At 51.5% G+C, this 12,292-nt stretch overlaps 1 protein-coding gene across 2 annotated transcripts; it reads left to right on the top strand.

The window, feature by feature from the left end:
• Window positions 1-720: 720 nt before the first annotated feature.
• LOC138999746 (zinc finger protein 551-like) lies at window positions 721-8,909 on the top strand. 2 transcript variants are annotated; one of them, XM_070401965.1, is made up of 4 exons: window positions 721-972; window positions 2,153-2,299; window positions 5,209-5,332; window positions 6,622-8,909. In XM_070401965.1, exons 3-4 carry the CDS (start codon window positions 5,212-5,214, stop codon window positions 8,577-8,579), a joined length of 2,079 nt encoding a protein of 692 aa, XP_070258066.1. In that variant the 5' UTR covers window positions 721-972; window positions 2,153-2,299; window positions 5,209-5,211; the 3' UTR covers window positions 8,580-8,909. The 2 variants fall into 2 exon arrangements, with proteins under 2 accessions (XP_070258066.1, XP_070258065.1); XM_070401964.1 differs by lacking the exon at window positions 2,153-2,299.
• The last annotated feature ends 3,383 nt before the right edge of the window (window positions 8,910-12,292 follow it).

Consider the following 12,292-nt stretch of genomic DNA (forward strand, 5'->3'; position numbering starts at 1 on the left):
AGAGAGTTAGAAACATCAATGGGAGAGAAACATCAACCAGCTGCCTTCCTGCACGCCCCCTACTGGGGATGTGTCTGCAACCCAGGTACATGCCCTTGACCGGAATCAAACCCAGGACCTTTCAGTCCGCAGGCCAACGCACTATCCACTGAGGCAAAAAGGTTATTGCCCTTTTTTTTTTTTTTTTTTTTGAAGGAAACCTCTCTTTACTTCCAGAGTAATTTCCAGGCCACATTTATAGGGATTCAATGAAAAAGAATCTTTGTCTTTCTTTTATACCAAGCAACCTACATGGTTGCTTTTTTTTTAATCACAGCTACTTTATTCAGGAAGGTCCTTACCTGGGATACACACTGTCCCCTGGGCGGTTGAGAAAACTACATTTCCCAGAAAGCAATGCGCACACGTAGGCGGAGGCAAACGGAATTCTGATGCCTTCGCATCCGGTTAGGGCGGGACTTCCGTCATCCTCCTCGCGGCGGACGTTTAGAATTCTTCTGTTTACTGGTCTCTCGGGCTTAAGCGCCCCGGTCGGGACTGCGTCCCAGGTCGGGCCCTGGCAGCGCCACATCACCTTGTTCCCTAAGTTCCTGGGCTGGAAAGCCAGCCCTCCGCTGGGCGGTTCATAAAACTACATTACCCAGAAAGCATTGCGCCCACGCAAGGTGTTTTGGTGCCAGTGTGTGCGGTTAGGCCGGGACTTCCGGTGTCCTCCTCCTGGCGGACATTTTTCTTTCTTCATCGGCTCCCGGGCTTCTCAGCGTCCCTCAGGAGGAGGAGGGGACGGGGAGGCGGCGCCCCGGGGGCAGGGTGTGTCTGAGCCTGTTGCGCCGCCACCTTCGACTTTGGGGCGTCCGAGGCTCCCCGACTCCTCTCCAGCGACAGAGTCCCTCGGCCTCACCCCATCGGACCCTCCAGCTTCGGGGCCGGCGCCGCTCGGGTCCCGCCGCCCAGGGCGCAGCGTCCAGCGCAGTGAGTCCTCGTGGGGCCCCGGGGTGTGAGGGGAGGGAGGGCGCCGGGCTGCGGGGCCGCCGGGGGAGGCCGTGGGGGGCTGAGCCGGGAGGGGGGCACCCGGGCCTGGTTTGTGTCTAAAGGCGACGGAGAGGACGAGCGGCGGGTGCGGGAGGAGGTTCACTTCCTGCTCCGGGCGCCGGGGCCGGGGGTGGTTGTGAGCAAAGAGGGACCTTGAGCCCCGAGGGCGGCGGGCGTCACCCCCCGGGGCGGGGCCGGGGCCCTGAGCAGCCGGAGCCCCTGGGTCCTGGGGTGGGTGCCCGGCCCTCAGCCCTTCAGTTCCCGCCGGTTCCTGCGGGCGCAGAGCCGCTGGGGGACGGGGCTGTGGGGCTCCTGTCAGGGCCTCACTCTCTGGTGGCCTCTGAGGTCGTGGGGTCCTGGGCTCACGGCCCCTCTTCTCGGGGGACCTTGGACCTGGGGACCTTGAAGGGACACCAAGCCCAGAATCCTAGGCCCAGGTCAAGGGTCAGATGAGTGGCAGCTGGTTTTGGCAGCCAGTGGGATTGTGTGTGACAGGTCCTTCCGCGCATGGGCTCCAGAAGGTGCAAAGGCTTGGAGTGCAGACTAAGCTGATTCAGGGACGAGCAGGGGTCCATTTTTTAAAAAAGTAGGAACTGGAAACAGTGGGACAGGAACCAAGTGCAGAGCAGCTTTGTGACCACTTGGGTTTCTGTTCTGCTGGCGATGGGGTCACTGGGGTCATGGGAGCAGCAGAGCAGGTGACCTGTCCCAGGTCTCATTAGACTCCCCGTGGCTGCAGCCTGATGCACAGGATGGGTGTGAGGACGGTGGTAGGAGGCCCAGGGCGGAGGCTGCTGTGATAGTGCTGGTGAGAGTGAGGGGACCTGGAGCACAGTGGTGGTTGTGGGTGTGGAAGAAGCAGTTGCATATGGATCAGGGTTATAGGTGTGGCCCCTGGATTTCCTAATTTTGAGGATCGTAGAGAGAGGTAAGAATCAGAGATGATGTGAAGGTTTGGATTTATCACCTGAAGATATGAAAGCACCATCTACTGAGAAGGAAAAATTCACAGTCAGAAAAGCAATGTAAAATGGACCCCTGTTCGTCCCTGAATCAGCTTAGTCTGCACTCCAAGCCTTTGCACATTCTGGAATGTAAAATCTTATTTTTTCCTATTAAGTTATGAGATATTTCAGAGACCGGTCAATGACCATCTGGAACTCTGAGGAGTTCAAGATGAAGACTACTTAAAAAAATAACCATCTGCATCAGGGAGGAGTTGAAGGTCACCTACTTCTATTGGAGGTAGAAGAGTAATTCAAAAAAGGTTAGACTTTGGCTAGTGCATATTTACTTCTTCTTTTTAAAAATATATTTTATTGATTTTTTACAGAGAGGATAGTAGAGGGATAGAGAGTTAGAAACATCCATCAGCTGCCTCCTGCACACTCCTTACTGGGGATGTGCCCGCAACCAAGGTACGTGCCCTTGACTGGAATCGAACCTGGGACGCTCTATTCCCTGAGCCAAACCGGTTAGGGCCATATTTACTTCTTAAACACTCACCCAGATTTCTTGTGACCCTTTGTGTGACCTGGTGTGTTGCATGCAGTTTGGTTGATTTGCTTCTGGGCATGAGTGGGCATCTGTGAGACTCACTGGGCATGGGGTAGAGGGCCATAGGCTGTGAGTGGAGAACGGACATCCAGTGCAGCAGCAGTAGAGGTGGGCTCTGGGTAACTGAGATCTGATGTGGTTCTCAATAGGTGAGGTGGAAGGAAAAAACAAGTTGGGAGGGAGACCTTCATAGCGGAACTGAAGGCTTTGTCTTGGGTGTGGGCACTCAGAGTCAGGTTAGTGCAGTGGGGTATTTACTTAGGAGTTTAATTTGTTCCGAGACCGAGCTCATTAAGGAGCTCGTTAACTCAAATTACTCTATCAACTCAATGCAAAAAATCGTCCAAGAGAGAGACCACAAGGGGTTGCACCAAGAAAGCATAAAAGATGCGGAGACAAAAAAACATGACAGAAATGGAGGATATGGAGCTAAGAATCGCAATTTTGAGGGCTTGCCATAAATTTGTGCAGAGCCTCACGAAAACTAATGAGACCCTCGATGCTACGATAAAGAAATTAGAAAGTAAGCATACACGGACTGAAATAAAGAATATTATACCCAATAGCAGACCAGAGGAGTACAATAATCAAACCAAAGATTCGACAAAAAATACCCAATTGGAAAAGCAAAATGAAAAAAGAATCCGAAAGTGTGAAGATAGTGTAAGGAGCCTCTGGGACAGCTTTAAGCGGTCTAATATCAGAGTCATTGGAGTGCCAGAAGATGAGAGACAGCAAGATATTGAAAACCTATTTCAAGAAATAATGGCAGAAAACTTCCCCCACCTGGTGAAAGAAATGGACTTACAGGTCCAAGAAGCGCAGAGAACCCCAAACAAAAGGAATCCAAAGAGGACCACACCAAGACACATCATCATTAAAATGCCAAGAGCAAAAGACAAAGAGAAAATCTTAAAAGCAGCAAGAGAAAGAGGCTCAATTACCTACAAGGGAATACCCATACGACTGTCAGCTGATTTCTCAACAGAAACTTTGCAGGCCAGAAGGGAATGGCAAGAAATATTCAAAGTGCTGAATACCAAGAACCTACAACCAAGATTACTTTATCCAGCAAAGCTATCATTCAGAATTGAAGGTCAGATAAAGAGCTTCACAGATAAGGAAAAGCTAAAGGAGTTCATCACCGCCAAACCAGTATTATATGAAATGCTGAAAGGTATCCTTTAAGAAGAGGAAGAAGAAGAAAAAGGTAAAGATACAAATTATGAACAACAAACATGCATCTATCAACAAATGAATCTAAGAATCAAGTGAATAAATAACCTGATGTACAGAATGAACTGGTGATTATAATAGAATCAGGGACATAGAAAGGGAATAGACTGACTATTCTTGGGGGAAAAAGGGGTGTGGGAGATGCGGGAAGTGACTGGACAAAAATCATGCACCTATGGATGAACACAGTGGGTGGGGAGTGAGGGTGGAGGGTGGGGTGGGAGCTGGAAGGAGGGGAGTTATGGGGGGAAAAAAGAGGAACAAATGTAATAATCTGAACAATAAAGATTTAATTAAAAAAAAAAAATCGTCCAAGAGACAGGTGGTATCTCAAAAAACTCGTTAGTCGGGACACTTGTAAATCAAGACCCCACTGTACTTGATACTGTTTGAACTTGCCATGCAGTCTCTGGAACACACATGCTGAGTAATGACTAAGTCCAGGGAGATGTCTATGGGAGCTGGGACTACGGGAGTGCAGGTGTGAGAGAGGTGTGGGAGGAGGAGTGATGGGCCCTTGGAGAGGGAGTGTGAATTCATGGCCACAGATCCCTGATTTTAACATAGAAGGAATGAAGGTTGAGTCCATTTCTGGTGATAACTGGGGAATTTTAGGGTAATTCCTGAAAAGACTGGTGTTGTGGCACTACATGCCAGGCCCAGAATTTAGGTGTCATATAGGTGCACACCTGCCTGGTGTTGTTGGGCTGATACAGTGATCAATAGGAATGGGATAGCACACATCAGTGTCACCTGGGCTTGAAAATCTCTACGGGTTTGGGGAAGGGAGAAGGGTAAGAGGGAAATACATTACAGAGGAGGTGAGTTAGAAGGTTGAAAAGATGATTAGAAAACAGCCCCTCCTCTTCATGGTGAATATGTTTTGCCTTTAAAGTTTTGACTCTGGGAATGAAGCTGTATGGGAGAAGTGTGATACAAAGAATTGTGTGAAACAGGTAGAGCAAAGTGTTGGCCTCAGCACCCTAGGCCTGGAATCGAATGGGTGACTAGTGATGCCATGTTTTTCGGGGTCTTGGAGGGAGAATCTGTTGGACAAGAAGGATATTGCCCCACAAGACCAGTGTCAAATCACTCACCTCTCTCAATATGGCCAGCATTTATCTGTCCCCTGTGCTGGTGACACCCATTGCATTGACCCTAAATGTGAGGCCCTGAGATCAGGTATAATCAATCTGGGCATCTGCTCTATTGCTGTGTGAAGACACAGTATCAGTAGGAATATAAGGAGAGAGTGACTCTGATGGATGCAAGGCCTGCTATTTTCTGTGATGTGGGGAGTGGATATGGAGAGTGGGAAATATGACTAAAGTAAACGCTTAGGAGAGAAGCTGATCATGGACTGAACTGTCCCCATCACGACAGGATATGGACTTTGAGGACGTGGCCATTGCCTTCTCTCAGGAGGAGTGGGGGCTCCTTGATGAGGCTCAGAGACTTCTGTACTGCGATGTGATGCTGGAAGTGTTTGCACTGGTCTCATCTCCAGGTAAGACCTTCTCATATGTTCTAGTGTTCCCATGTGATGTCCTTTCTTCCTTTATTCTCAAAACATAGCTTTCTCTCTCCCTCAGCCAGACCACGGGCACTGCTCATTTCCGCCACTGTGTTGTCAGATGTGCTGTGGCTGCCGGTGCTGAGCTGTGTGGAGAGCCCTGACCAATGGACTCCACGAACGTCCCTGACACCCATTGCCTCAAAAAGTGCAGAAAGTGTATGGAAAGTGGGAGTCTTACAGGCAGCTTAATGGGTCCCACCTTCCTCTTCCTCTCCGTGGGAGGGTGACAATATGCATATTCATTCCCTTCTTCCCCCTTCCTCTAGGGAAAGGTGCTTTATGGCAGCCTTTGCCAGGTTATGTTCTTCACTTACGTGAACCTTGGGCTGTTCTTTTAAAACCCTTCTTCAACTGTTGTTTGTAATGTTACCTTAGCTGGGTACTATTGTGGGCCAGATTGCTCTGAGCCAGAGCTGGCTGCTCTCCTCCGTTGTCTTTAATTAATACTTGGAATAGTTAGGGTTTATGCATTGGTGGAGTAGAAGATCAGGAAGAAACCTGGTTTCCCCATAGGGTGACCATGCAAGGTGGTCTCAGAGGAGGTCTGGCCATACTGAATGACAACTGGGTGAAGGTATCACATAGTGGTGGTGGTCAGATGGTACCAGGAACCAGCTAATTTCCATCTGTGTTTAGGGAAAGGTGCCACTGGCTGCCCCCCATTTCTACCTTCTCTTTCCTATTCTGACACTTTGCTGTCTTGGATTTCATCTGTGACTTCCTGGGTTATGGCTACCTTCACCTTTGTCACCATTTTGCATCATCTGTCCCTCTGCGCTGCTCCCTGTGCAGTATTCTCCTACATGGACCTGCACATGTGGTATGAGGTGCACATACATGCTTAAGTAGTCGTCAAAGACCTGCTACTTGCTTATTGAATTTTACTTGGAAGAAGACATAACCATCCTTCTGCACAGCTTGCCCCTCTCATCAGCAGACCAGCCCTGCTCAGCACTGTTAGCAGAGGCCTGAGCTGTAAATGCATCTTCTCTTCCACGTGGTCCTTGCCATGTGTGTGTCATGGTTCTGGTGAAGTCTTCCCTGTTTTGTGACCTTCAGAGGCCCACCCCTTCACAACAGCTTCTTATTAATTCTTCCTGCACATCTCTTGTTTTCAGACAATTTCATACAACCCAAATATTATGTGCAAAACATTTTTGCAATGGAATTTCCCGTCACCACAGTCAACATTCAGTTTCTGTTCATTTCTCTCTTTTCAGGTTGCTGGCATAAAACGGATGATGGGGAGGCCTGTTCTGAGCAGAGTGTATGTGTACAAGGAGAGTCACAGGTCAGGGCTTCTGAGACAGCTCCAGCAACCCAGAGGACCCTTCGGTGTATGTGGTGTTTCTCAGTGTTCAAAGATATTCTGCGCCTGACTGAGTCACAAGCAACATACCTTGAGCAGAAAGTCTTCTTCAATGACACATGTGTGAGAGACTTCTGTTTGAGTGCAAACCCTCACCAGCAGCAGGCGGAAGCCAGTGGAGAGAAGCCCTGGGAAGAAGCTGTGGGCAGGGCCTCGTTTGTGACCTGCTGCAGCTTCCGATCTTGGGTACCTTCAAGCAATGGGAAGGTTGGGAAAGTCTCCCCAGGCATCTCAGGGCTTCTCCAGCACCAGGCCCCTCTCAGCCCTGGGGAGCCACACAGTGAAAGTGAGATTTCATGGGAATTTGTGAGTGGAAAAGGTCATCACAATTGGGGTGGACATGAAAACGGTGCCAGCAACAGCGGGAAAATCATTCGACATCAGCGTGTCTGCTCTGAAGAAGTGAATAATGAGGGTAACAAATGTGGGGAAGTCTCCATAGGTACATTTAACCTCAATCGACGTAGGAGAGTTCACACGGGAGAAAAGCCCTATGAGTGCACTGATTGTGGGAAGTTCTTTAGGCAATGCTCTAACCTAACTCAACACAAGAGAGTTCACACTGGTGAAAGGCCCTATGTGTGTGGTGATTATGGGAAGTCATTCAGGCATAAGTGTGCCTTCAACAGTCACCAGAGAGTTCACACTGGTGAAAAGCCCTATGTGTGTGGTGATTGTGGGAAGTCATTCAGGCAAAGGTATAGCCTCAACACTCACCAGAGAGTGCACACTGGTGCAAAGCCGTATGAGTGTAGTGAATGTGGGGAATCATTTGGGTCCAGACATCAGCTCGTTATCCATAAGAGAATTCACACTGGAGAAAAGCCATATCAGTGTAGTGATTGTGGGAAATCATTCACTCAAAAGGGTAACCTCAAGAGTCACCAGAGAACTCACACTGGTGAAAAGCCCTATGTGTGTGGTGATTGTGGGAAGTCATTCAGGCATAAGTGTGCCTTCAATAGTCACCAGAGAATTCACGCTGGTGAAAAGCCCTATGTGTGTGGTGATTGTGGGAAGTCATTCGGGCGAAGGTATAGCCTCAACACTCACCAGAGAGTGCACACTGGTGCAAAGCCGTATGAGTGTAGTGAATGTGGGGAATCATTTGGGTCCAGACATCAGCTCGTTATCCATAAGAGAATTCACACTGGAGAAAAGCCATATCAGTGTAGTGATTGTGGGAAATCATTCGCTCAAAAGGGTAACCTCAAGAGTCACCAGAGAACTCACACTGGTGAAAAGCCCTATGTGTGTGGTGATTGTGGGAAGTCATTCAGTCAAAAGTGTAGCCTCAACACTCACCAGAGAGTGCACCCTGGTGCAAAGTCGTATGAGTGTAGTGAATGTGGGAAATCATGTGGGTCCAGTCTTCATCTCCTTATCCATAAGAGAATTCACACTGGAGAAAAGCCATATCAGTGTAGTGATTGTGGGAAATCATTCACTCAAAAGTGTCACCTCAAGAGGCACCAGAGAACTCACACTGGTGAAAAGCCCTATGTGTGTGGTGATTGTGGGAAGTCATTCAGTCAAAAGTATAGCCTAAACTTTCACCAGAGAGTGCACACTGGTGCAAAGCTGTATGAGTGTAGTGAATGTGGGAAATCATGTGGGTCCAGTCACTGTCTCCTTAACCATAAGAGAATTCACACCGAAGAAAAGCCATATGAGGGTGGTGATTGTGAGAACTCCTTCAGCCAAAGCTCTATGCTCATGGGCCACAACAGATCCCTGTTATTAGACACCTGTGTGTCTGTCTTCCAGCCCTGCCTTTTATTGCCTCTACAATCAGACAGTTCACATTGAGTCTCCGAGCCTCGTTTCCTCCCCAGGAAATAGATGGGTAAGCCATGTCAGCTTGCGGAGAGGATTAAATGATATAATTCTTGTGAAGCATTGAATCCAGGGCCTGGTGCGTGTAGGGCACATTCAGTAACTGTTAGCTCCATAGCTTCACAATGTGTGCTGACTGCAGACATGCACACAATGTAGGAAAAGTCTACTTCTTAGTCTTTGTATCTTTTCAAGTTTTCTTTTTAAATGAATAGCATAGGATTATGTATGTTCTCTCATAGCCGGCTGTTTCTTGTAAAAATGTGAAATTTGTAAATTAGAAATAAAACTCTGACAGTTGGAGTGGGTCTGTTGTGTGAGTGTCATCTCATGCACAGAAAGGTTGCCTGTTCGTATCCTGTTGAGGGCAGAAGCCAGTTTCCTGGCTAGATGCCAGTGGGGTGGGGGTGGGGGGGGAATGCAGGAGGCAGGCAATCAGTGTTTCCATCTCATTTCCTCTCTAAAGGTCAATTAAAAAAAATATATATATAATCTCCATTTAGGTTTGCAGACTTCTGGAATAATAGAAATAACACTTCGAATCCGAAGGAGCATTCTGAGCTTCACTTAATCTGAAATATTTCTAAACATGAGAACAGTTGCAGACAACACTCTCGAGATTCCGGAGTCAAGACCCCAAATCCTAACGTTTTATTTCCCAGTGCCACTGCCCCCCTAGCCCCCCACCCCAACACCAGTGTTTCAATGGTCAGTACCAGGTATCATCATGCCATCTGCATGGCCATGAAAAGTACATTCCCCAAAGGGCAATACGCGTAATGGTGGCTGGGTTTAGCCAATGAAAACCCAGGAGAAGCACATGGTCCCAGTGCTTATTGGTTTGGGTGGGACTTCCATTATCTTCCACGTGGTGGTCATTTTGACCTCTTTGTTGTGTTTATGGAGGCAGAGGGTCCAGGACTGGGTTACAACCAGGAAGGGGCTTCATGGACAGCGGCCCGGCTGTGCAGGGTGTGTCAGGCTGATGGAGTCCCCACTGGCGGGATTAAGGCCTCGGTGCCTCCCAGACTCCTCTCTCCTCAAAGGGTTCCACTCAGCCTCATCCCTTGTACCCTCCATCCGACGGTGCTGGCGCGTGTCTGGTTCTGCAGCCCAGGTCACAGTGTCCAGAACAGTGAGTCCCTCGTGGGTGATGTGCCCTGTGGGGAGGGGAAGGGGCTGTGGGCCGCACGCAATGCCTCTGTGAGGACATGGTGGTGCAGCTGAACCAGGAGGGATCCGCAAACCCAGGTCTGTTTTGTGTCTAAAGGCGACAGCAAGCAGAGGCGAGGTTGTGTGTGAGGAAGTCAGGGTCATCGTTTGCCATGATCAGTAGATGGACATTGTGTGAGGGAGGGTTCTGATGTTTTCCCAAAACTGCCCAGAGGAAGAACAGATTAGAAGGGAGAGGCCAGCTGGAGGGGCTGCAAGGAGGACCCTGTAGGACAGTGTAGCTGATGAGGTCACTGGCAGTTGCGCACTGGACTGACCGCTGAGAGCTGCAGGCGTCACCCAGCCCGGGGTGTGGGCCAGGGTCCTGAGTAGCCTGAGCCCCTGGGTCCTGGGGTGGGTGCCAGGCCCTCAACAGCCCTTTAGTTCCCACAGGTTCCTGTGGGGGCCGAGCCGCTGAGGGGACTGGGCTGTGGGGCTCATGTCAGGGCCTCACAGTCTGTGGCCTCTGAGGTACTGGGGTCCTGGGGCTGTCCAGCCCCTTCTTATTCTGGGACCTGGGACCTTGAAAAGACACTCAGCTCTGAATCCTGAGTCATGTGGGTGAGGACACTAGGGGGCGCCAGCTCCCCTCTTGCAAGTTCCCGGATCAGGAGCAGGTGGGCGGCCAACAGAGACTGAAGGAGGAGGACTGGATGGGGGGCCGGGAGGACGCAGGTGACCAGCCGGGCGGGAACCAGGTGCCATCACCCCCCAACACGCGGCAGCCTCCCAGTCCGAAAGGCAGGGGCAGATGGAGGGCGGCAGGTCTCCTGAGCTGCAGGAGGAGGAGGAAGGACAGGTCCTGGGAGAAGGCCCCAGCTGAGCCCTATTATACATTTTTAAATAAAATGTAATGTGTATTTTTTATTGTTGATGGTGTTGAGATGTTCCCATTCCCTGTGCCTATGTCCTTTGGGGGTCTGTCCCGATCCCCCGTCCCCTGGGGGGCCTGTCGGTCTGTCCCCGTGAACCCGGCCTCTGGTCCCATCACCTTCCCCAGCGCCCCTGGCAGCGCCACGTCACCTTCACTCCCCAAGGTCACAGCCAGGGGCGCGGGAGAAAACTACATCACCCAGAAGGCACTGCGCCCGCGTCCGCTGAGATAGGCGCGTTTGGGTTCCTGCACTTTCAGTTAGGGCCGGACTTCCGGTATCGTCCTTGGGGACGGACGTTGTGGCTTCCGGTAACGGTCCTGCAGGGTTCGGCACCCGCGCGCCTGAGCGTTGGTGGCGCGAAGGAGGGGTCGGGGGAGGCGGCGTCCCCGCTGCGCAGGGCGGGCCTGAGGCGGGTTGAGCCCCAACACCCGGGACTGGGGTCCCCCAGGCTCCCCGACTCCTCTCCGCCGACAGAGGCCCCTCGGCCTCACCCCATCGGACCCTCCAGCCTCGGGGCCGGCGCCGCTCGGGTCCCGCCGCCCAGGGCGCAGCGTCTGGCGCAGTGAGTCCTCGTGGGGCCCCGGGGTGTGAGGGGAGGGAGGGCGCCGGGCTGCGGGGCCGCCGGGGGAGGCCGTGGGGGGCTGAGCCGGGAGGGGGGCACCCAGGCCTGGTTTGTGTCTAAAGGCGACGGAGAGGACGACCGGCGGGTCCGGGAGGAGGTTCACTTCCTGCTCCGGGCGCCGGGGCCGGGGGTGGTTGTGAACAAAGGGGGACCTTGAGCCCCGAGGGCGGCGGGCGTCACCCCCCGGGGCGGGGCCAGGGCCCTGAGCAGCCGGAGCCCCTGGGTCCTGGGGTGGGTGCCCGGCCCTCAGCCCTTTAGTTCCCGCCGGTTCCTGCGGGCGCAGAGCCGCTGGGGGACGGGGCTGCGGGGCTCCTGTCAGGGCCTCACTCTCTGGTGGCCTCTGAGGTCGTGGGGTCCTGGGCCATCGGCCCCTCTTCCCGCCCTGGGACCTGGGGACATTCAGCCCAGAGTCCTGAGGCCACGGCTGGGGCTTTATGACGTGGACCCTGGTTTTGGCAACGAGTGGAATGAGGGGTGGGGGTTCCTCCCAGAAACAGGGACCAGGATGTGCAAAGGCTCATTCGGGGCTGGGACTTGAGTGACGGGTACGTGGAGAGATGTTGGCTGTGTCTGCTGAAGGGACATCAAGTGCAGCAGCAGTGGAGGTGGGCTCTGGATATCTGACGTCTGATTGTGGTCTTTTGTGTGTTTATAAAAATTCTTTATTGTTGAAAGTCTTATATGTCTCCTATTCCCCTATTGACCTCTCCTGCCCACTCTCACCCTCCAGCACAGGCCTCGCCCACTACTGTCTTTGCCCATTGGTTATGCTTATATGCATCTACACAAGTACTTTGGTTGACCTCTTACCCCTCCTCCTCCTCTCCCCTGTCTTACGTCTGAGGTTGACTGTTCAATGCTTCCATGTCTCTGGATTTATTTTTGTTCCATTTGTTTGTGTTGTTCGTTATATTCTACAAATGAGTGAGATCATGTAATATTTATCTTTCTCTGATTGGCTTATTTAGTTTAGGTCC

The sequence above is a fragment of the Myotis yumanensis genome, unplaced genomic scaffold (genome assembly GCF_028538775.1).
Source record: "Myotis yumanensis isolate MYYU_CA2020_CCGP unplaced genomic scaffold, mMyoYum1.0.hap1 SCAF_23, whole genome shotgun sequence".
Lineage (NCBI taxonomy): Eukaryota > Metazoa > Chordata > Mammalia > Chiroptera > Vespertilionidae > Myotis > Myotis yumanensis.

Bases quoted from the DNA above. Each gene is read 5' to 3' on its own strand.
- LOC138999746 (XM_070401965.1), top strand. From the start codon at position 5,212: ATGGACTTTGAGGACGTGGCCATTGCCTTCTCTCAGGAGGAGTGGGGG. The intron at 5,333-6,621 runs GTAAGACCTTCT...CTCTCTTTTCAG, and splicing joins TGCACTGGTCTCATCTCCAG to GTTGCTGGCATAAAACGGAT.